Here is a 23,128-nt window from a genome sequence, read left to right on the forward strand (position 1 = left end):
TGGTATGAAACAAAAGTAAATAGACAAAACAATAAAACAAACAAAAAAACAAGTGTAAAAACTTGATTTAAAAACAAAAAAAAAGCAAATGATGTTCTAGTTTTTCAAACATTTTCTTTGTTTTAATTTTGTTCTCATTTCTTATTTAAGTAGAGAGCTTAATGTGTGCTGTCAATAGCAGTTCTATATATATATATATATAGATATATGTATATATATATAATTATATGTATATGTAAATGTATGTATAAACCAATTAACACCAATATACACAAATGATTCAATAAAGGAATTTTGTTTTGTGGTTTTAATTCAATTATTTTACAAATTTTTTAAGCTATTTGAAACATTTTTGAAACTTTTCAGAGACAATTTGACGTATTTTATTATATTTTTGTTGTGCTAAGTGAAATAAATTAATTTCAAAGAGTTTCTAATCCAATTTTCATAGCACCCCATAAGTATGCTACAAAAATTTTATTTTGTCAGTTACAGTTAAAATGAATAAGATTAAGCTGAGAAAACAGCTACTTAGCTACTTAGATATCTTTCCAGGCTCTGTTAGTGTAAATCGACAATAGTAAATAAGGATTCCAATTTTAGCACAGAATATCGGGTTTGTATTATATTTATATATGGGCAAAGAATTGTCAGGCGTATTGAAAAAAAGGATTTCATTCGGAGAACCAAATAATTGTTAGACTCTAGACCTTAACATCCCGTCAGTTAAGTGCGAGATCCGGAGGTATGGCATTCGGTACCTCTCTAGGCAAGAAATCCATGATAAGTCAGAATCAGGGTATCTCACTGGACTTCAGAAAAGAAGTCACCCACTTGACCTGCCATTTAGATGGACTAGTGATTCCACCCTCATTTCATGATTATTTGCTTATTCTTCATTTAGGGTAGACCGTAAATAAAAATAAATATAAAAAAAAACTTTCAGATGTTGCAGAACTCATGATCATCTTCAATCACTCTCAATAATACTCAAATTTCGCACTTTCTGTAACGCTAATCAACATCAAAGTTCAGTGGCAGCGCCTTGTCCGAATACATTCTTTATATATGTTTTTCTATATTAAATTGAGTGTAAACAACAACGATGAAAGTCAGACATACATATATAATATAATATGCCAATTAGCAAACAAAGAGAAGGTCTTATCAATATCAGCAAAAGCCATTGAAACTGATAACTAAGCAAAATAAAAAAGTAAATAAACAAAAAAGTGAAATGAAAAAAAACCCGACACCGTACCGACTCGGAATTTAAACAAAGAACAAAACTTCGAATAAACAATTCAAAAGAATTATATATATAGGTGAAGATCAGTATATTTCTAAATGTAAAATATAGCAAATATAATAATATTGAATACAATTGTATAATAGAATTTTGTAATTAGATTTGATCATCACTTGGCATTAGCAAAGCCCACACGATCGTTGCCCATATCGAACTCAGTATAGTATTTGCCAATGAAAACATCGCCCAAAATCCAAAGGGGACCATTGGGTGGTGGAATGTCCATGCCCATGAAGCCAGATAGACAAATGGATTTGCCCATTTGAGAGACTCGTAGAATATAATCCTTACCCTCCAATTCAAAGGTTCGGCCACCGAGAACAAATTTAATCACAGGCAAATTGGGAATGAGATCACACGAGACAACATACTAAAAAATAGATTACAAGGAGATTATTCTTCATTCGAGAGGATGAGTTGAGGAAAACTTGAGTCCTACCTGTCCACCAATGATGGGTGTGCCACCGATTTTCTGATTAATCGATGTGGCTTCAGATAGAGGAGCTGCTATCAATGAGGTTCCAGTATCGGCTATAACCTGGCAGCCTCCCTGGCAGACCTGAAGATCTCCTACCGATGCAGAGTCCATTTTGATTTGCCAGTAGGCTTTACGGGTCACCGGCAAATAGGTGAAATCTCCAGTGTAATGATTGGGATCCGATCCACCAAAGATAATTTCTCCACCCTCGGGAGCACTGGGATCGCGATTTAAGTAGAAGGAGAATACTGGCGACGAGATTAGGCCCTGCTCGTACATGGCATAGAATGGCGGCTTCACTCCATCCACCGAAATGGAACTGTAACCCAAACCCAAAATACCATCGAATTTAGCGGCAACGAAAACCAATCCTGGCTCACTCAAAGCCTCGGCAAAGGTTTGTCCCTTGATATTGAGGCCACCAATGCCCACAGTATCGGTGGATAGATAACCCGACAAACTGCCAGAACCATAATGGATGGCGAACTCAGTGCCGTTCTTGGCGTAGGTATTGGATTTGGTGGCATCATACTTGTTGTGCATTAGGCAAGCAATATTGGTAAAGTGACATTTCTTCGAGGGAACCCATAAATTTGAGGAGCCGGTATCGAAGACGACTTTGAAACTTTGAGCTGGTGTGCCAATGCTAATAGGGCCATAGTATTGGGCATCCATGTAATTGGAGAGAGGTTCAGGGGCATCGCCTCCTCCATATTTAATGCGCAATTGCTGCAATTCCGTTCCCACATCGGCAAAATGACGTCGGGCAGATTGAAATTTCTTTAGCGGAACACGCAACAAGCCCGCTGAGTCACCGGCTTCGGCGGCAACAACAAAGCCAATGGCCAACAGAATTAGTAGCTTCTGCATTTTCAATGCAGCTCTAACCAAATTATACCGTTCTAAATATTTACAGTTGCAAATATGACGTCTATTCGCTGCACTTGTTACTAATTAAATAAAATGAAAAATGAAAATCATGCGCCGTTCTAGAGATGGTCAATTGTTCGACAACAGGTTGCTCCAAAATCTTATCGACTATCATGGACAGTGATGGCAGTTTAAATTTCCCGCCAACTATTTCAAGCTCACTCTGCCAATGATGAAATGTTGGCAGGACCCAAGTACATAGCATTTTGCTCTGCCTGAAAACTTAAGGAGATCAGTCCATGACTTCTCTGAGTATAGTAATTATTAAAGATTTTGATCATAAGAAGAAACAGTAAATGCAAAAGCAGTTAAATACTTGTCTTAAGCTAAATCGTAGGTAAGGAAAATCAAGTTCAACCTGAACATATTAAAAATTAGTCTGAATTTTGTGAAATATGCGGAAAAGAAGATCTAAAAAGACGAGTTTAGACTAATTCCAATCAAACGGAGGTGAAACACTAACTAGAAGTATCATGACAGGTAAATAAAAATCAATAACAGCTTATCCATCTTTTTTTTTTCAGGTGTTCTCCCTGGATGATCTGTTCAAAGGATATATGTACATTGAGATTTAAATTTAATTAATAATCAAAAATTTGGAAAATTGTGGAATATCTAGGAGGGAAAATGTGGTATTTTAGACGAAAGTTTAATAGAATGCTTCTTAATGACAGTTTATAAATAATTTCAAAAAGTTTTTCTATTTTTTTGACAATTCAAAAACTGCAAATAAAATTTACTATAAATGTAACGAAAACTATTTTAAGTGTTAAAAATTGTATTACTAACTGTACTGTAGAACTTTATTTATTAAATGAAAATTGAAGCAATTAATTTAAGGCACTTAAGGATGCATCTGTGAGCCATAGATAAATAATCTAAATATGTATAAGTTTTAGTTTTAGTATAGTAAAAAATCTGCTTCTCATTTACAAAATTGTTAGCCAGGAATCGAACTGATTTGTGGATAAAATGAACCAATTTGCTTTCCTGATGCAATTTCTGGAAATCAATTAATTTTCATTTTGAAAGGTTGTTATAATTGCTGCAAAAGCCTGTGTTTTTGTTATTTTCTATATTTTTTCAAGAATTTTTTTTCCATTTTGATTAAGATTAGAATTCAACATTATTATAAGTGTGTTTGTGTGTATATATTATCCAAAACCATTTGACAGATAATTACTATTTTGAAGAGTGCATAGTAATTTAGCTGTTTTTTTTCGCCTAACATTTTGTTTTTTTTTTTTGCTTCAACGTTTTCTACAATTTAGTTTCCATAAAAATAGAAATAGAAGAAAATGCGTTTTTCATAAATGGCTTAAATTACAATTCCAATTGATGTCATATTCTGTTTGTTCTTAGTTTTTTTCGGATGTTTTCACTTTAGTATTTGTAACGATAAATAGCTACGCCAGCGACACCAATTAATATGGAGCCCATTAGATAACCCAACATTTTGAGCTGTAAAAGATTTCACATTAAATTTAAGAAATTTCATCATTATAATTGTACTGTTTGCTACCTTGGAGTTATCTACCAGGGGCTGCTTCTGTCTGGTAGTTGCCTTCTGTTCCATTTTCTTGGCTTGTCCCAGCATCTTCTGATACATTTCCTTTTCGTTGTGCTCCTCACGTCGTGCCTTGATCAGCAGTCTGGCCAAATCGGTTTGTACAACACGATTCTCTGGCTCGAGAGTGGCCACTTTTTGTAGTAATTTAATGGCACCCTGGGTATCGGCTTTGCCCTCCAGTATCTGAATAAAAATTATATGATTGGGACATATTTCTTTGGAGGATCACACAGTGTTCTTCTTACCCGACCCTTGCGATATAAGGCCTTTGCATTATTGGGCTGACAGCGTAAGACATGTTCTACGGATTGTAAAGCTGCATCATAGGCAGCAATTTTGATTTGAGCCATAGCCAAATTATTATAAACAATAAGACGATCCTCTAAAAGGGTTTGCAAATCACTATTTGAAAGCTAAAAATCGGATTTTAAATTAGAATGATTCATTTAAAATTTCGCATAGAACTTACATCAAGATCCTCCTTGCCAAATGCCGCATCTGGGTCACCATCTCGCGTATCCAAAAAGTCTAAAGCACGTCTATATAAATGTATAGCATTATTATATTCGGAACGCTTATAAAAGTAATTAGCACGCTCTTTCTTGCGGGTTCTAAAAGGAATAGAAAAATATAATGGAATTAGCATAAAAGATCCTTAATATAGAGTATGGGATGTCATACCCATATTTGCGTAGGATTTCAAAGGTCTTCAAGTCGCTAAAGTCTTCATATTTGGCATCCAGTAGCTCAATCTCATAGGTTAGCTGGAATATTATATACGTTTTAAGAAAATTCCCAATCAAGTTCAACTGAGTTCACTTACATGCGAATCTGGTGGCACCACGACTTCCGTGTCATCGTCTTTGTTAATTTTTAGACCCGTTGAACCGTAAGCAAAACGTGGATCCACAGACACTTGCGCTACCTCGCCCACTTGCATCATGGGCAATACCATATCCAGACCTTGAACAATCTCATAGTCACCCACATGACATTGGAAATTCTTTTCCTCTTCAACGAGTGAACCATTGTCCAATTTGCCGGAGAAATTAATGGTTACCAAATCGCCACGAGTTGGACGTCGATTGGATGTCGATGAAGCCTTTTTGATTGTGCGCTTTATCAGCTGCTTGTTGCCCAAGATATCACATTCATCCTCCTCCTCCTCCTCTTGCTCTTCATCCGCCTTCTTCTCCTCCTCGTGCTGTTCCTTTGCCTTTGGTTCTGCTCCAAATACGGTACTTTCTCTTTTTGCTGTTGCCGCGAGACGGATATCCTGGGTATCCTCAGCATTGGTCAGATCCTCAAATGAGCTGTTGCTGGATTTTTCCGTGTCCATGATTTAAACCTGCATCGAGAAAGAAAATACATATAAATTTCAGTCAAAAATTGCTGAAACATGGAACAAAGGGCAAAGGCAAAGCGAAAGTAGTAGCAGCACCAGCAACAACAATATGCAGGCAATAAGAGCGACTCCAGATCAAGTGAAACTTGTTCCATTTCTTTTACACCAACATGATTTATATGCAACTTACAGCTTTTTGCAGGTTCAAAATCCAGGTAATAAAAAAAAAACTACGACAATTTATGAAAAAAATAACTTTACAGTGACAACAACTACTGCAGAAACAACAATAAAAATTATGCCTACTTGGCCACACCAAATTCCAGTTGTCAGCCTCCCTAGATATGGCAACTCTAAAAATACATAATATTGCCATACATGTTGATAAAATTTGATTTTAAATATTTCAAACAATGCTCCAGCTGTCAGTTAGTTTTCAACGGTTGCTGCGTCAAGCTGTGTTGGCCGTCACCGACAAATGAAAAGAATAACGCGATGTAAAATACTTACACTTTGTTTAGAAATATCAATAAGATGGCATTTAAGAAAAGCACCCATCCATTTAGAAAACTAAAGTGAAATCGTGATTTGGCAATTGCAAAAAAAATTAACAAGCAATTTTGTATTTGTTGTTGTTGTGTGTGTGTTTGTGTGTGAAAGAAATTAACACATTTTCTATTCGAGTGACTCTTTGAATTTCCTTGAATATCTCTGCATAATCATTTGATTTGAACTTGGTCTTTGGGTTGCTGCAAACAACTTCCTTAATTTGGGCATTTATTTATGCCTAGTTTTTTTTTTTGTTAAATATCTTGTCTCCTTTTATTTTTATGAATGAATGCGCAATCGTTTTCCTACCACAGCATAAAAATATCATCATTATTATCAACATCAACTAAAATAAGTAACTAACTAACTAGCTAACCAACCAACCAGTTTTGCAGTTGCATTTCGCATGCTTTTGGGATTTTGAGTATGTGAGAGAGCTTGGCTTGGTTTTTGGTATTGGATTTTCTTATTTTTTACGTAACTTTTTTTTTTTGCTTTTTTTTTTGTTTATGCCAACCTAGTTAGAGCTTATAATTTTCACTCACTGCACTTAATGCCAGTCATCCGAAAACCGCCTGCTCCCTCCTCCACTCCTCATACCATTCGAAAAGAAAACCGAAAGAAGAAATCAAAACAAAGATATCAAAAAGCCACAAATGGACTACACAAGTCCGAGCCGGGGACCGGGGCACGTACATATGAGTGTGTTTTTTTTTTTTATTATCACACATTTCTCCTCTCAGTGGAATATCAATAAGGCCCCAGTAAAAATATAACGGAAATTGAAAAGTTTACCACATTTTATATATATATGTTACTGTTTTTGTTGTTATTGATTTTAGAAAACAAAAAACTAAAACAAATATGTTAAAACAAACATTTCGCGATTTTGCGTGCATTTCGCTTATATATCTATGCTGTTTAACATCCAAGGAGACAAATGCCTATGGATTTGGACGTTGCCCCAAATATCCATCGATGCCAAAGTTCAATATGAGTCGGGTAAGTCTATAAATTGTGATATACATATGTTTTGCCATTAGTTTAATAGTTACTTTAAGTCATATTGTAACTTGTACCAGGAAATGTACTTCAAGACATTGACAAAGTCTGCTTTTAGAAATACATTTTCCAATATGTACATTTATATATCCGACTAATGTGTGTAAACAACTATGATTCAGAAGCAGCTAGTTCTCTTTTATCGTCATGTAAGACAAAGGAAATGCTTAATATTATCATAAACAAAGTAAACAGTATAAACTAACTAAAGGTGAATAACCACAATTGATCTTAAGGTCCTTATTTTAATGGTCTATTTAGTATATATTTAGAATGATTTAAAATCAAATTATCAAATAAAGAATTTGCTGTTTTTTGGAGGTCATTTTATTGAAACTCTTATGAAACAGTGACGGATTGAGATGCTCCGAGAGGGTTATTAAAAGATTTTAATTTAATGTTCATTCCGTTCTGAGCAAAACAGGTGAATTGACAAACATTTAATTTAAAAATTTAGTTCTTTAAAACTTATCTTTGTGGATCTGAAATTTTGCCACTTTTTAACCGATTTTTTGGAGTGATATCTCACTTTTTTGTTTGTTTTTAACTGAATATTTTGAAGTAGAAATGTAACTCAGGCTTATTTTCAACATACTTTTTTAAAAGATACAAAAAATGCCAATTACCAACAAAATATGTATTCCAAAAAACCAAAATAAAACAAATTTGATCAATTTTTGGAGTATTTGAAAAATTTATGTGTTTATTTTGAAGTTATTTGAAGGTCTTTCAATCTGAAATGCAGATTCTGAATACAAATCTCAATACCTAAATTTTTTGCCAATTTTTGCAAAATATCATGATGGAAATAAGTTTTTTTTTATATCCAAGTGTTTATTGCCCTTATTCTTAATGGTGAAATCCGATTTAATTAACATAAAAGTTTTTTAAATCCGTTGTGAATTGGCGAAAATACAGTTTAAATAAAAAGGCAGATTAACTAAATATGTATGTTTCAAACTTGTCAAAATTAAAACATTAATTTTGCGTGTGTTTAAAAATTGATAAAAAAAAAACTTTAACTTTGCGAATCGTTTTTGACCAATTTTTATTTATGTTCTAACTTACACAATGGAAAGTGATCTTATAATTTACATTATTACCCAAAAAACATATACTTAGGATTTTAAATTGCCACAGGCTCCCCTTAATCCCTTATGATCAAATAACTATTAAAAGCTATAATAACTTGAACTAATTTTTATCTGGTGGAATATTGAAGATTTTGTATAATTAAGTTAAGAAGTGAAAACGGTTGAATAGGAAGTTTATTTCATAAATAATTAGCATCAAATATTAATAAATTTATAGTTCAAAAGTAAAAATTACTTGAAACATTGCATATTGTTTTAAATCAATCAAATCCTATCACATTTTTGTAAAAATTTTTTTATTCATCTTTGTAAAATCTTCTTTTCAAAATCAATAATCAAAAAATATTTCATCTACAGATCATTTATTTGAAGTTTTTACGATTATTAAAGGATTTGATTGAAAATTCCTAGAAATGAAATGAAATCAATCAAATCATTTAACATTTCTTGTTACGATGGACAAAGAGTGCTTTGGCTAAATCCATATAATTGAATATAATTTCTCATATTCATGTTTGAAAATCATTTTATAAATCAATAGACAATGAATGTAGTGATCAACAGATGGATCTCAATCCATCTAATTGAAGTCTTTACCTTTGATTACAAATTCCTAGAATGAAAAGCCTTTCTCTGAGCCTCTTTTTCTAGTCTTTCTTTGAACTTGGCACGCGCCTTAACTATCAATCTGGCTTTTGGATTTCACAGATTTGTCATGAGTAAGCATTTAACTGGGTTACAAATACAAAATACCTTTTCCTCTGCACCTCCTCCTCCTCTTCCTCCTCCTCTTCCTCCTCCTCCTACTCTTGTGACCCCTTCTTCACACTTTGTTGACAATGCGTGTAAGACATAAACATTTTTTTTTTTTTTTTGTGCTTTGTTTGTTTTTTAAACAGGTTTCAACTGTTGCCCATCATCATATCAAGTCGCATTTGCTATGTGTAAAAGAAGCTGAGATGATCTATTCAGCGGGCGGGGTAGGGCAGAGGGGGGAGGCCGGTTCAAAGTCAGTTTATTTTACTTGTATACGCTTCTGGAGTTGACAAAGAGCTAAAGGTCTTTGCCCCGATCTCTTATCCATATAATTTAAACGATGTCAAATTCATTGACTTGGTTGTTGTTCGTTGTCTGTCAACAAGTCAATTAAATTAGTTTGGCCTAACACGCAGTCTCTGTCCCTGTCGCCCTCCCTCTCTCTCTCTCTCTGAGTTCCAGTTCCAAGCTCTGCTTGATCTGGTTTTATGCTAATAGGGAGGGAGGTCCAATTGAAATTGTTTAACCAATTTAATTTCAGTCACTAAAAAATTGATTATGCCAATTTTCTCAGCACTCAGACTTGAGAGTCGAGTGTCCTTGGTGCTGGCTTTTTGGAATGGTATTTGTCTAGTTAAAGAAGTGGATGCATATAAGGTGACCACCATCTCCGTCTCCGTCTCCATCTTTGTCTCCTTCTGCGTGCAAACTGGTTTTCTGTTGGCCTTAAATTAGTTCAAGTTCATCCATCAGCATGATGATGCACAACACCACAAACAATCTCCATTGATATAAAACATAAAAATGATAATAAAATAAAAAACACATTTTAGGCAAACGCCTTGTGCTAATTAATAAAAGGGAAAATGTCAATGAAATGTCAATATGGAACGAAAATTACATATTTTTAAATATTAAACTTCTCACCCCTTCCTCCAAGCTATATAGATTTTAAAAAATATCTTTCACTGATTATAAATTAGTCATGTATAATTACAATTCCCGACGCAAATCACTAAATGAATGTTTCATTTATTCAAAAAAAAAAAAAACAAAAAGAGTTTCGGTTTCGGCTCTTTCTCTTTTTTTCGACCATTAAAAAGTTGAAATATTTTATGAGTAAATGAAATTTTACGAAATAATCGAAAGTAGCTTATGAGAGATACTTTTAAGGGATTTATGGCAAATTTTCGACTTCTGTCATCCTACTTTTTAGTTAAATAAATATTCAAATATATCAAGAAGTTTTCTTACTTTGTGTTTTCTTTAGATTTCGATGTAGAGAATGCAGTATAATGTTTCCTTATTGTTATAATGGGAAATTGTGAAATTTTTGATAATACTTCAAAGATAGGTATATAAAAAGTAAGATCAAAGATCTTTATAGAATGAACTTGGTTTCGTTCTAGAGAGAAGTTCAAAATCAGACCATTTAGCTTTATAAGCAACATCTGCTTTAATCCATTCGTGGTTATATCTCAACACTTTTACGTAACACTAGTTTATACCAACAACAAACATTCAAATTAAAAACATGTATAGAATAACCTGAAATCGAGGAACATAATAGTAATATTGGTTTTGGCGATTCGCAAAAAGCTAGTTTTTAGGCACAAAATGTTCCACATGTTCCTAGAAATTCAAAGACTCATAAATATTCAAAGATTCCTAAATATTCAGGTATGAAATGGGATAAAATATGTTTTGTAAGTATAATCGTATGCATACCTTTTAAGCCGGTACTGATCAAAGTGAACAAAACTTGACATTTTAACCTATTTTTAAAAATATTATAATTTCAGGATTTTTTGCCAGTAAAATTTTGTTTAAATTCTTGTTAAACGTCGAGCTAAAAGATATTATGTTTATGAGTAATAAGAGAAGAGCAAAAAAAAAAGTATTAACATTCAAATTGACTGGTAAAGTTGTCTAACTATCAAAGTGCACCTTTAAAATTTTGTTTAAAAAAAGAATTCTTAAATTTCCATATAGTGTTCCTTGATTTCAACGTGAACCATTTATTTTTCTTAACTCAGGGCCGGATTAAGGCAGCATCAGGGCTTAATATCAATACAAATGGTTAAATATAAGTTTTAGACGTCAAAATGCAACCTAAAATGTTTCCAATGCGAAAGTTAGAACATAAATGAAGAATGAAATTTCAAAACGTCTTTTTTAGCGCAATTTAGCGTATTTTGAAACAGCAGAGAGGGTAATTCTTTGATAATTTAACAAATTTCGACACTATTTTTGAAATAATTCAATATTAACTGCGCTCTGGTAACCCCTAGCTCAATATTTTGCTGGGGGAAATCGGCCATTCACGGGGATATCAGGTTTTTTGAAGGGAAAATCGTTCTTGGATACCGAAATTAAACCAATTTCTTAAGTAAAACTTGGTTTTATGGTAGAATAGAATGGGAATTTATCTTATTTATCTTGGACTATGTAATATATTGATATACATCAAAGGGTTTTTAGTAGAACATATCAAATTTTCAGCCAACTTGCTGAATTGATTTGGTCCTATGAGACATTTTGATAATCAACTTGAAGTTCTAAAAAAGTTTTGTCTTTTCAAATACCCATTCTTTAATAGAATTTATAAATTAATTACTTCCAACTTTTGTTTTTGCTAATATTTGCAGGTTCTCGGTCACTGGTATGAAGTGGAACGTTCCTTCTATTTGCCGGAAATTGCATCTGGTTGCACAACCTTTGAGTTTCAGCCGTATAATAAAGCGGAATTATCAAAATTTAATAACTTTAAATTGGAGGTAGCCATTAAAACAATAAATCGCATGTAAGAAACATTACTATAGAGTTCTATATACTTTATTTGATCGAATTAACAATTTTAGAACTGGCAATCCAAATGTGAATCTGGGCTATGCCACACCCGAGAACAGTCGCTCATCTATAATGGATTTTAAGGTATTACCTATTGCTATTAGTTATCCCATTTGAACTTATGACAATTTTTCTTTTACAGTTCAATACACGTTTCCCGGAGGTTATAGCCCGACTTTTACCTGGTTCTGGCAAATATCAAGTTCTTTATACGGATTATGAAAATTTCGCCATATTATGGTCATGCGGCAGCATTGGTTCTCTGGGTTATTCGGATCAAATTTGGATATTGGGTCGTGAGCGTGACTTTGTGGTCGATATACGGACAAAGATCTATGATGTACTCAAACGTTTGTCCCTGGATCCAGAGAGATTGGTCATTAGTAAAAACAAAATGTGTCCCGAAGTGTTATGAGAAGAAAATCACTCAAGACACCTCGATTGACTTTGAGTATTTTTTTGTCTATATATTTATGTATATTAAGTAAAATTATTTTGAATTTAGGCTGCTGTGATATATATTTGGAGAGAACTGATGATGAAAAATATACAAAAATCAGAATACAACAACAACAAAAACAAAAAGCAAAAAAGAATTTGTGAAAAATTGCAGGTAAACTCGAGCACGACTTGGGGATCTTTTTTTTTTGTTTCGTTTGTTGATCCGCGTCAATAATGATTTGCAATTATGATAGTAATACTAATTGATTTGCAATAAACAAAATGTCTCCAGAAGATCTCACTCTTGTTCGGGTTTTTCAAATTTCAATCAGTTCAGTTGCAATTGTCAAGAAAAAAAGGTCTAGAACAAAGCGCAAAAATGAAAAGTTTCGAATTATTTTTGATTTTAGCCTTTATCGGTAGTTTTTTAATTCAGTGTGAAGGACGCGGAGGTGGAGGAGGTGGCGGTGGCCATGGCGGAGGTGGTGCCGGCCATGGAGGAGGATTTGGCGGTGGCCATGGAGGAGGATTCGGAGGCGGCAGAGGTGGTTTCGGTGGAGGCGGCAGAGGTGGTTTCGGCGGCGGTGGAAGAGGTCCTCCTGGTCATGGTTTCGGAGGCGGTGGCTATCGCGGAGGCTTTGGCTATGGTGGCTACCGAGGAGGACTTGGCTATGGCGGCTATCGAGGAGGTCTGGGCTTTGGTGGCATACTACCCGTTCCCTTGCCTGTGCCCATACCATATTCTTATAATCGTTGCCGTCGTCCATATCCTTATGGATACTCTTCCTACTATTACGATGACTATGATTATTATTATTGTTGAATTGATAATGATTTTTGATTATTTATTATTATTATTGTTATTATCAAATATAATACAAATTACATTAAACATAAGTTTTCTTTGCTTGGAGAATTGTTTTCTCTTTCTCATCCCATTAGTAATTATTTGTTTGCATATATTTTATATGGAGTGTATCTTAATTCTAGTAAAAACTCATGATTTATTATTAAATATGGTCGTGAGAAGTCTTAAAACTACAGATTAGATATGAAATTACAGTACAAGTTTATTAATTTAAATGGCTGACATTTTTGTTTTCTCTATTTTATTTCGGATGAATGTTTCGTTGTGGGAAAACAATCTTATTTGTTCGTTGAATTTACGTGTAAAAGAGGCAAAGAATCATATGAGATTTAGTCTTTCAAAGCAAATTACAGCAAAATAAAAGGATGTAGTAACACACTGCACTAAGGATCCTCCGAGTGGAGAAATCGCTTGTATCTGAAGATCGAGAAAAATCAATTTCTATAAGTTCAAAGTATATCAAAATTGATCTTAGTGCTTTTAAAATAGGAATAATCTGTTTGGAAATCTACAGATCTTTGCCTCTTTCTAAATAATGATTTTGTATATAATTTTGTTGCACTTCGGAAGACATCCGGAAGAGCATTATTTGAGTTGAGTTGGGCTGATTGCGACGGTTCTGCGCGACGGAGTAATTGCAATTATTTGTTGGTTTTTTGTTTGTTTGTACATGTCTATAGCATGGCCTTGCATTCCCATTCGGCAATGCTGTGTTGTATACAATGATTAATCTCTGCGAAACCGGGTCTTTCGCTTGGTTTCCTCAGCCAGCAGCGACGCATTAAAGCATAGACCGATATCGGCGTATTATCCGGACAACCCAAAACATTGCCCTCTTTGATATATTTGATAACCTCCTCGTGAGTTAGCCCGAAATACGGTTGCAGTGCAAAGGAGAATATCTCCCAGAGGCAAATGCCATAGGCCCACACATCTGATTCCAAAGAGAATTTGTTATACAATATACTCTCCAGGGGCATCCAACGTATGGGTATTACATCATTCTCATCTCCTTTGTAATAGTCCTGCAGATAGATTTTATGCGATAAACCAAAATCGGCAATTTTCACATGCATTTGCTCATTGATTAGACAATTCCTGGTGGCCAGATCCCGGTGAACAAACTTCCGTTCGGCTAGATAAAGCATTCCAGCTGCAATATTCGCTGCCATTTGAAGTAGATTAAATTCATTCAAGTGTAAACGATCTCGATGTTGCACCTGATGAGTGGCATATGGGGAGCAGGAGCGTAGGAATTCACTTAAGTCACCTGGAGACATGTACTCGAAAAGCAAACACATGGGACGACCCAAAGCGCAGACTCCCAACAGTTTCACAATATTCGCATGATCGAATTCGGCTAAAAGACAAGCTTCACGCTCGAAATCCATTTGCATTTGATCGCTGGCATCATCTTTAAGCATCTTCACGGCCACCAAAAGATCGTCATTGTCGGGCACTAGACCCGGAGCCTTGGCCTGGAAGACACGTCCGAATGCTCCTTGTCCCAACGAACGCACATAGACAATTTCTCCGCGCGGATATTCCAACTTTTCGAGACGTGCATTCAATTTGGAACTCTTCGGTTCATGTTGGATAGTAGCCTGATGATGGATTGTCGTCATATTCACACAATTGCTGTGTATAGTTGCCGTACTGCGTCTAATGGTGCCCATTTTGGCCATGGTGTTGTTGAGAGTTTCCCGACTAACTGTCAAATTGCATTCTCCCGCACAATTGGCCTCTGCAACAGCTGGTCCTGGTGGCTGAGTGTAATCCTTATGCTTGGAAACCTTATATATCAGTAGGATGAGCAAATGCAAAAGCACAATTCCAATGAAACCAATGCCAGCTAATAGAAATATCACTGAAGGTGTAAAAAACTTTTCCATTTTAATTGGCGTATTCAAATCCTTGGCCATGGGATCCACATAGTCAGCTAGAAGTTTGATATGAAGCTTAATTTAAGGACTTGTGGATTATTTACACTTAAACTTACGACACATGGGTATATCGCAGTGTTGCCAGCGTACAGATTCATCCGTTGTATAGCACCAAGGCTGAGGTTCCTCTCCACCTGCATTACGGCAATAATTTTCACCTTCAATCAGTTGGGGAAAAACCAAAGGCGGCTGTATATGTTTATGGGGATGCTGGTTATCCCAACGCTGGCAGGGTATACCCGATTTGGTGACATTCATGGTGCCCAAATAGAAGCGTCCATTGCCATTGCGACAATCATCTGAAAGGGAGAAGAGCTTAATAGGTATTTGGTGACTGAGAGAAGAGATTTTGATACTTACAGCTAACTTCAGATTCACGTATTTCGGTTAAACCAATGTAGGAGCAATTCGGACGTTTCATTGAGGAAGCATTATAATGGGGCAAGGCTGAACAATTTGGTAGCCTAAAGTGTCCACGACTCTTTAGATAGATGTGACGCTCTTTCTTCTCCTCGATTAAAACCCAATCATTGTAACAGAATTGCAAGTGAGTGGCCTGACAATCTTCAAAACATAATGGAACCTTTTGTGCTCTTCCACTCTCGAGCAAATGACAGCGTGGAAATGCATAGGCACAGAGCATTTTCTGCAAATGAAAGCAATTATTATTTTTTTCTTCCTTCCTCCTTTATACTCACCTCTGCCGCTTCCCGACATAGTCCGGTTAGATCAGCAATTAGTTCATCCCACAGGGCAGTCGTAACCTGTTCATTTTTCCAGCCTCCGGATGGATCCTCAAGACTATACCATACCTGACCTGTGACATATTGTTTGCATATTTTACCCGTATAGGGTGCACAATAGCCCTTCTCTTCATAGTTGTTATGATGATGCTGGTGATGTCGCCGATTGGAGGACATCTCCTCCTCCTGTTCAATGGCATTCAAGGAGGTGGCATGCGTTGCTTGTTGTTGCTGTTGCCTGGTAAACAATATAAACACGCAAAGCCAACCACAGAACATGAAAGAGCGGCGGCTACTTCTTATCCCCCAACTACTACTCCTCCGCCCTCTCCACTCGGCCATAACTTTTTGGTACAAGTTTTGTGTATATAGAAAATTTATGGAGTTAAATCCTCTATGATTAGACAATACTTTAGACTAAACTCCTTGCGTAACTTAAATCACTTTTCTATAGTAATAAAATGTGAGAACATTTTATTTGTTTTGCAAAAATTTTGCCGAATAAAATTGTCGGAAAAACAAAATTTCTGTTTATTTTCCTTAGTCTCTCTGTGCCGTTCGCTGTCGACGCCTTTTTACCGAATACCACACACAAAACTTGACAGGACACAGCCAGGGAAGGGAGGCGGGGAGGTCGGTTGGTTCTTGGGGGTTGATTTTACTCTACTGGGAAAACAGGGTTGTTCATTATTTGCCCGCGCTCATTTTATGCCTCTAAGAAATACTCAAATTATGCTTATTCTAATTGTCAGAAACGAAATCATTTTTTATTCCTCAATTGTTTGTGTATTTTTATCTTGATTCTTGGCCTTATCGGGATCGTCGCCCACATCAAAGTCCTCCTTGGCCGTTTGATCGTTCTCCTCATCGCGATTTTCATCGGATATTGACTCTAGACCCTGTAAAAAACAAAAAAAGGGCGCTTCTCCATGAAGTAAACTCTTAAAATCTCACTTTAGTTTCTGATTTATTCACTTTTTGCACTTAAAATTTAAATCAATCAACACATTTGCAGTAATTTTTTTAAAATTAATTCTTTTTCTCATCTGGTATCGATTCGAGACCCTGGAAATAAAAATTCAAAATTCGGGAAGCTGAGTAAAGAGTTTTGAATTTTTTGAACATGAATGAGCGTGCAAAGCGGAAATGAAATGAAAGTGCAATTAGGATGAAAAAAATACATATACGTAATATTAACAATTAAAACCAAATACCGTTATTTACATAGACCAACTGTAAACAGTGGAAAATTAAAATGAAATACAACCACCGTTATTTATGCTTATACCTTAACTAACTCGAAAACATGCAAAAATCAAATGAAAATCAGATGTCTTTGATTAATCTTTAGCACTTACATTCATCAAATATGGATTGTTGGTCAGTCGAAAGTCGCGTTGATACATAACACGATCGAAACGCTCGTCCATGTTGCGTCGGAAGGCCTGTAAATACGTATAAAATAATTTAAATTATTTGTTTTAAACAAGAAAGGAACTGAATTCAAATAGTAGTAGTTGGATTTTCATGTGAATTGATTATGTCCGAGTGTTAATATGTTGAATAAATTCAGTCTAGTGCATCGGCAATTGCGGTTATATAAGAATTTTGATAAATCTCCATTAAATCGACTTACATTGCCCAATGTAAGCTTCTGCAGTCCATACATGGCGTATATGGGCACGGACATGGCCACGGTGATGATGACCGCTCCAGGTAGGATTTCGAACCACATATTCCAAGCGTTTGTGTTATTTGTTAAGATTTTTATAAACAAGAAGACGAATTAAAGTGAGCTGACAGCTGTGACAGAGGGCAACAGTGTGACCGTTCGTTTGAGAGCCGAAGGCCTTAGCAGTGGAACCAGCTAATGTTTTAACAAAGTTATTATTTTTTTTTGACAAACTTCTGTGTATAGGCAGAAGTATATATTTATATTTTGAAATATGTTCTCTTGACAAGCTGTCTAATGAATAGAATATTCAAATTTTTTTTTTATGAATTATTGTTTTCGTGTTCTTGTGGAACCAGTTTGGTATTTTTTAACTAATTTTACTTTGGTCACATCGACGTATCATATTTACAAAAGTCATTGCAGGTGCATCCTCCGTCTCCAACTCCGACATTGCCTTAACTTGGAACCAAATACAAAATTTGCGTACATTTTCCACTGCCTGCGGATTAGATAAAAATAGTAAAATAGTAAGATTTCGCTTAGATAAAGAACAGGAAAAGAAGAACGCAATTGTGCATAAACCGGTGAACCGAGAGAACAACTACAACGACAAGATGGCTAATAGCGGAATTGTAGAGTCATTTCCCACGGCTGCTTTGGTACCGAAAGCAGAGACTGGAGTCTTGAATTTCCTGCAAAAGTATCCTGAATATGATGGCAGAGATGTAACAATTGCCATTTTTGATTCTGGGGTGGATCCTCGAGCCACTGGATTAGAAGTGAGTTGGCAGTTTATCCCCCTTTAGCTCATATTCTCTTCCTCTTTCTCTTTGTCGCTCTCTCTCTCTCGCTCTCGGTGAGTCGGCTTTATTAATATTTATGTATGTATGTGTGTGTATATTGCAGACTCTTAGCGATGGGAAATCTGTTAAAGTTATAGAACGCTATGACTGCTCCGGTTGCGGTGATGTGGACATGAAGCGCAAAGTTGTGCCCGATGAGAAGGGAGAATTTAAGGGTATCTCAGGTAGAACTTTAAAGCTCAGCAAGGAACAGCTTGCCCTCAATGCCGACAAGGAGGGAGCCGTGCGTGTGGGTTTGAAAAGCTTTGCCGATCTTGTGCCCTCTAAGGTTAGAGACAACATAGTCAACCAGGCCAAACTCAAGACCTGGGATAAACCCCATAAGACAGCCACTGCCAATGTAAGCCGCAAACTGGTTGAGTTTGAGACACAAAATCCAGGTTGGACCAAAATTTCTTCAATTCAGTAGCATTCTAAGAATTAAGGTTTTCCTTTTTTTTGCCATAGGTGAAGCCTCCAAATTACCCTGGGACAAAAAGATCATTAAAGATAATCTAGAGTATGAACTGGAAATGCTCAATAGTTATGAAAAGGTCTATAATGATATCAAGACCTCATACGATTGCGTTTTAATACCCACTGCGGACAACGGTTGGCTTACGCTGATAGACACCACAGAGCAGGGTAACTTGGCAGATGCCTTGAGCATAGGAGAATACACTAGGACCCATGAGACTAAGAATGTGGATGATTTCCTTTCCATATCGGTCAATGTTCATGATGAGGGAAATGTGTTGGAAGTTGTGGGAATGTGCTCACCGCATGGTACCCATGTCTCCTCCATAGCTAGTGGAAATCATCAGTCTCGCGATTTGGATGGTGTGGCTCCAAATGCCAAAATTGTCTCCATGACCATTGGAGATGGTCGTTTGGGTTCTATGGAAACGGGCACTGCTTTGGTCAGAGCAATGATGAAGGTGATGGAATTGTGCCGCGAGGGCAGACGTATCGATGTGATTAATATGAGCTATGGCGAACATGCCAATTGGTCAAATTCTGGGTAAGATTTCCTTTTACTCTATGTCTGTCCGGGAATTTTATTCAACTCAATCTCCTTCAGCCGCATTGGTGAGCTTATGAACGAGATAGTCAACAAATACGGAGTCGTTTGGGTGGCCTCAGCTGGTAATCATGGTCCCGCACTCTGCACAGTTGGCACACCACCCGACATTAGCCAGCCCAGTTTGATCGGTGTGGGAGCCTATGTTTCGCCACAAATGATGGAGGCCGAGTATGCCATGCGTGAGAAGCTACCCGGAAACGTTTATACATGGACCTCTCGTGACCCTTGCATCGATGGTGGTCAGGGAGTGACTGTGTGTGCTCCTGGTGGAGCGATTACCTCAGTGCCTCAATTCACCATGAGCAAATCGCAATTGATGAACGGCACCAGCATGGCTGCTCCTCATGTGGCTGGAGCAGTAGCTTTGCTTATTTCCGGATTAAAGCAACAAAATATTGAGTATTCACCATACAGCATTAAGAGAGCTATTAGCAATACGGCCGTGAAACTGGGCTACGTTGATCCCTTTGCCCAGGGGCATGGTTTGTTGCATGTGGAGAAAGCATTTGAACATTTAGTCGAGCATCGCAATTCCAAGGATAATATGTTACGGTACGTAGGATGCAATCAATTTCCATAATTCCATTTTAATGTCTGCTATCATCTTTAGTTTCTCCGTTCGTGTGGGCAACCACCAGACCAAGGGCATTCATTTGCGTCAGGGTGTGCAGCGCAACTATGTCGACTACAATATCAATATTGAACCAATCTTTTTCAATGACAAGGAGGCGGGTAAGTCTAAGAACATCTCTAATCCTTTGAACTCCATTAAACTTTAAACGTATTTGCTTAGATCCCAAGGACAAGTTTAACTTTAATGTGCGTTTGAATCTAATCTCATCTGAGCCCTGGGCACAGTGCGGCGCATTTTTAGATCTCAGTTATGGAACACGTTCAATTGTGGTGCGCATTGATCCTGCAAGCCTTCCACCAGGCGTTCATTCAGCTGTGTAAGTATCCAACAAAATACCTTGACTGCTCTTGGAGAAATTCAGTTCTAATCTAATCGTTTAGGATTCGCGCCTATGATACGGATTGTGTGCAAAAGGGACCACTTTTTGAGATTCCTGTGACTGTGGTGCAGCCTCATGTCCTTAATTCCGACCAGAATACACCTGTTTTTGAGCCAGCCTCCACGAAAGGTGACAAGAGTGTAGAATTCCAACCAAATACCATACAAAGAGATTTCATTCTTGTGCCCGAACGTGCCACTTGGGCAGGTAAGTGGAGTGATTGACTAATACTTTATAGATTTTCATTTTAAACATATCTCCTTTTAGTTCTTCGTATGCGCATCACTGATCCCAATCGCGGTCAGGATATAGGCAAATTCTTTTTGCATGCCAATCAATTGTTGCCCAAATTATCTTGCCGCAAACTGGAAACAATGAAGATTATAGGCGTCGGCTCAGAACATGAATGTACTACTCCATTTAGAGTAAAGGCTGGTACAATTTTAGAATTGTGCTTGGCCAAATATTGGTCAAACCATGGCCAAAGTCATTTGAAGTATAGTCTGGAATTCCGCGGCATCGAAGCCCACAATCCCAATGCCTGTAAGTTGGCATCGTTACTTGAGAGGGTATATCTTAGTTGTATTAAATATTCTTTCTTTTTTGCTCAGATGTCATGCACGCTGGACGTGGAATACATAAGCTGGAGGTTGAGGCCCTTGTCTCCGAGGAAATTCAGCCACTGCTACAATTGAAAAATGCTGCCGTTGTCCTTAAGCCCACTGAAGCGAAAATCTCTCCCTTGAGCCCTAGCCGTGATGTTATTCCCGAAGGACGTCAAGTGTATCAGAATCTTTTGGTCTACTCATTGAATGTGACTAAAGCCGCTGAGGTTGCCATCTATGCTCCAATTTTCAATGATTTGCTCTATGAGGCCGAGTTTGAGTCACAAATGTGGATGCTATTCGATGTGAATAAGGCCCAAATTGCCACGGGCGATGCCCATTCCCATACGTTCTATACCAAATTGGAGAAGGGTGACTATACCATACGCCTGCAGGTGCGTCATGAGAAGCGAGATGTATTGGAAAAGATTTCGGAAGCAAATATGGTGGCTGCCTTCAAGCTACCCAATATGCTTACCTTGGACGTTTACGAGAACTACAATCAGTGTGTTGTGGGTGGACGTAAACTTATCACTGGTTATGTGAAGACATCTACAAGGGTTCTCTATGTGGCGCCCATTGGTCAGGAGCGTCTCACCAAGGCCAATTTACCGAACCAATGTGCTTGGTTGAGCGGGAATTTGGTGTTCCCCAAGGATGAAGCCGGTCGTCGTGTTGCCTTGCATCCATTTACTTATATCATGAATCCGACTGAAAAGAAGAGTCATTCCAATGGAGCTGGAAACAACAATAGCTCATCGAATGCCACACCGGCAGCGGCAGCCGTAGCTGTAAATGCAAATGCAGCCAAGCCCAAGGCTCAGCAGGCAACCGTTTCGGTAAACAGTCCAGCGGCTGGCGATGGTGTGAATACACAAACCGAGCCGCCAGTAGAAAATGGAACAGGTCCTGGCTCACCCAAAAAGGGTAAAACTAGTGCCGATGATTATGCCGAGAGCCTACGCGACTTCCAATGCTCGCATATAGTGAAAGGCGGTAAGTAATGGAAACCCCAAGTTGAGGTATTTAAAATCTTTCATTAATTTCATTCTTCCTTGCAGAACTCGAGTTGGCTGAAAAAATCTATCAAGAAGTTGTGGCAGCTCATCCCAAGCATTTGCAGGCTCATTTATTGCTCATCCAAAACATTGAATCCAACCAATTGAAACCCAATCAATTGCCATTGGCATTTGCTCTTGGAAAAGAGCAAAAAGAAGGTGAAGATCAAAAGAAGCAACGCAGTGCTTTGGAACGTATTATTAAACTGGCTGATAGTGTTATCAAAGAATCTGATGTGGAATCACTGCTCTCCTATTATGGACTCAAAAATGACACAAGAGTGGATGCAGCAAAGATTAAGACGTAAGTAAATACACTTTTCTTAGAGAAATCCCAGTAGGCTTATCAATGTAACTAAAAATTTACAGAAACATGGATAAGCAGAAGAATAATCTAATTGAGGCGCTCAGCAAGAAGGGTATTGCCTTAACCAAATTGGCCATTTTGGATGACAATGTGAAAGATCGTGTTGCTGATCTTAATGAGATCTATACGGAAATCATTAAATTTGTTGATGGTAATGATTCCAAGGCAATACAATTCTCACTGTGGCATGCCTATGCTCATAATCATTACGGACGCATGTATAAATATGTGATTAAACTGATTGAGGATAAACGCAATCGGGAATACTTTGAGGAACTGGCGGCCATAAATCAATCCCTGGGCTATGATCATACCAAAACTGTTATTGAGCGCATGACCGTTACTGCTTTTCCCAGCACTTATCGTTTGTTCTAAAGGACACACAAGACAAATTTAAATTATACACTTACTCTCAATTTAATCAATTTAATCTTATGTGAATTATTATTGTTTTATATGTAATTCTGCAAGAAAAAACAAAAAACACAAAATCTAATACAATTCTATGAAATACAAAATGATTTGAAATTCGAACTGCATTTTTGC

General features: G+C 36.9%; 7 protein-coding genes across 8 annotated transcripts; 3 read left to right on the forward strand and 4 right to left on the reverse strand.

The window, feature by feature from the left end:
* Positions 1 to 1,320: 1,320 nt before the first annotated feature.
* On the reverse strand, positions 1,321 to 2,765 carry LOC6640271 (lysosomal aspartic protease). The gene is made up of 2 exons (XM_002062941.4): positions 1,749 to 2,765; positions 1,321 to 1,679 (listed from the first exon to the last, which is right to left on the reverse strand). The coding sequence occupies exons 1-2, from the start codon at positions 2,655 to 2,657 to the stop codon at positions 1,419 to 1,421; spliced, it is 1,170 nt and encodes a 389-aa protein (XP_002062977.1). The 5' UTR covers positions 2,658 to 2,765; the 3' UTR covers positions 1,321 to 1,418.
* A 1,010-nt stretch (positions 2,766 to 3,775) lies between these two features.
* On the reverse strand, positions 3,776 to 5,917 carry LOC6640230 (peptidyl-prolyl cis-trans isomerase FKBP8). Its single transcript, XM_002062940.4, has 7 exons — positions 5,823 to 5,917; positions 5,111 to 5,635; positions 4,969 to 5,051; positions 4,757 to 4,898; positions 4,533 to 4,700; positions 4,240 to 4,470; positions 3,776 to 4,178 (listed from the first exon to the last, which is right to left on the reverse strand). Exons 2-7 carry the CDS (start codon positions 5,624 to 5,626, stop codon positions 4,101 to 4,103), a joined length of 1,218 nt encoding a protein of 405 aa, XP_002062976.1. The 5' UTR covers positions 5,627 to 5,635; positions 5,823 to 5,917; the 3' UTR covers positions 3,776 to 4,100.
* Positions 5,918 to 6,066: 149 nt separating this feature from the next.
* Positions 6,067 to 13,281, forward strand: LOC6640079 (apolipoprotein D). Its single transcript, XM_002062939.4, has 5 exons — positions 6,067 to 6,129; positions 7,024 to 7,183; positions 11,742 to 11,896; positions 11,955 to 12,027; positions 12,086 to 13,281. Exons 2-5 carry the CDS (start codon positions 7,046 to 7,048, stop codon positions 12,356 to 12,358), a joined length of 639 nt encoding a protein of 212 aa, XP_002062975.2. The 5' UTR covers positions 6,067 to 6,129; positions 7,024 to 7,045; the 3' UTR covers positions 12,359 to 13,281.
* LOC124459996 (holotricin-3-like) lies at positions 12,764 to 13,207 on the forward strand. Its single transcript, XM_047009972.1, has one exon. The coding sequence runs from the start codon at positions 12,764 to 12,766 to the stop codon at positions 13,205 to 13,207; it is 444 nt and encodes a 147-aa protein (XP_046865928.1).
* A 6-nt stretch (positions 13,282 to 13,287) lies between the features above and the next one.
* On the reverse strand, positions 13,288 to 16,613 carry LOC6639916 (tyrosine-protein kinase transmembrane receptor Ror2). Its single transcript, XM_002062938.4, has 4 exons — positions 15,894 to 16,613; positions 15,556 to 15,841; positions 15,252 to 15,494; positions 13,288 to 15,191 (listed from the first exon to the last, which is right to left on the reverse strand). Exons 1-4 carry the CDS (start codon positions 16,278 to 16,280, stop codon positions 13,927 to 13,929), a joined length of 2,181 nt encoding a protein of 726 aa, XP_002062974.3. The 5' UTR covers positions 16,281 to 16,613; the 3' UTR covers positions 13,288 to 13,926.
* Positions 16,614 to 16,674: 61 nt separating this feature from the next.
* LOC26528843 lies at positions 16,675 to 17,777 on the reverse strand. 2 transcript variants are annotated; one of them, XM_023174890.2, is made up of 3 exons: positions 17,575 to 17,777; positions 17,297 to 17,383; positions 16,675 to 16,837 (listed from the first exon to the last, which is right to left on the reverse strand). In XM_023174890.2, exons 1-3 carry the CDS (start codon positions 17,671 to 17,673, stop codon positions 16,706 to 16,708), a joined length of 318 nt encoding a protein of 105 aa, XP_023030658.1. In that variant the 5' UTR covers positions 17,674 to 17,777; the 3' UTR covers positions 16,675 to 16,705. The 2 variants fall into 2 exon arrangements, with proteins under 2 accessions (XP_023030658.1, XP_015034356.1); XM_015178870.3 differs by lacking the exon at positions 16,675 to 16,837 and adding an exon at positions 16,887 to 17,003 and having other exon boundaries at positions 17,575 to 17,766.
* A 259-nt stretch (positions 17,778 to 18,036) lies between these two features.
* On the forward strand, positions 18,037 to 23,116 carry LOC6640133 (tripeptidyl-peptidase 2). The gene is made up of 11 exons (XM_002062937.4): positions 18,037 to 18,392; positions 18,520 to 18,856; positions 18,924 to 19,476; positions 19,537 to 20,091; positions 20,150 to 20,271; positions 20,333 to 20,489; positions 20,554 to 20,759; positions 20,820 to 21,095; positions 21,164 to 22,153; positions 22,219 to 22,519; positions 22,585 to 23,116. Exons 1-11 carry the CDS (start codon positions 18,228 to 18,230, stop codon positions 22,955 to 22,957), a joined length of 4,035 nt encoding a protein of 1,344 aa, XP_002062973.2. The 5' UTR covers positions 18,037 to 18,227; the 3' UTR covers positions 22,958 to 23,116.
* The last annotated feature ends 12 nt before the right edge of the window (positions 23,117 to 23,128 follow it).

This window comes from Drosophila willistoni (genome assembly GCF_018902025.1).
Source record: "Drosophila willistoni isolate 14030-0811.24 chromosome 2L unlocalized genomic scaffold, UCI_dwil_1.1 Seg196, whole genome shotgun sequence".
NCBI classification, from domain to species: domain Eukaryota; kingdom Metazoa; phylum Arthropoda; class Insecta; order Diptera; family Drosophilidae; genus Drosophila; species Drosophila willistoni.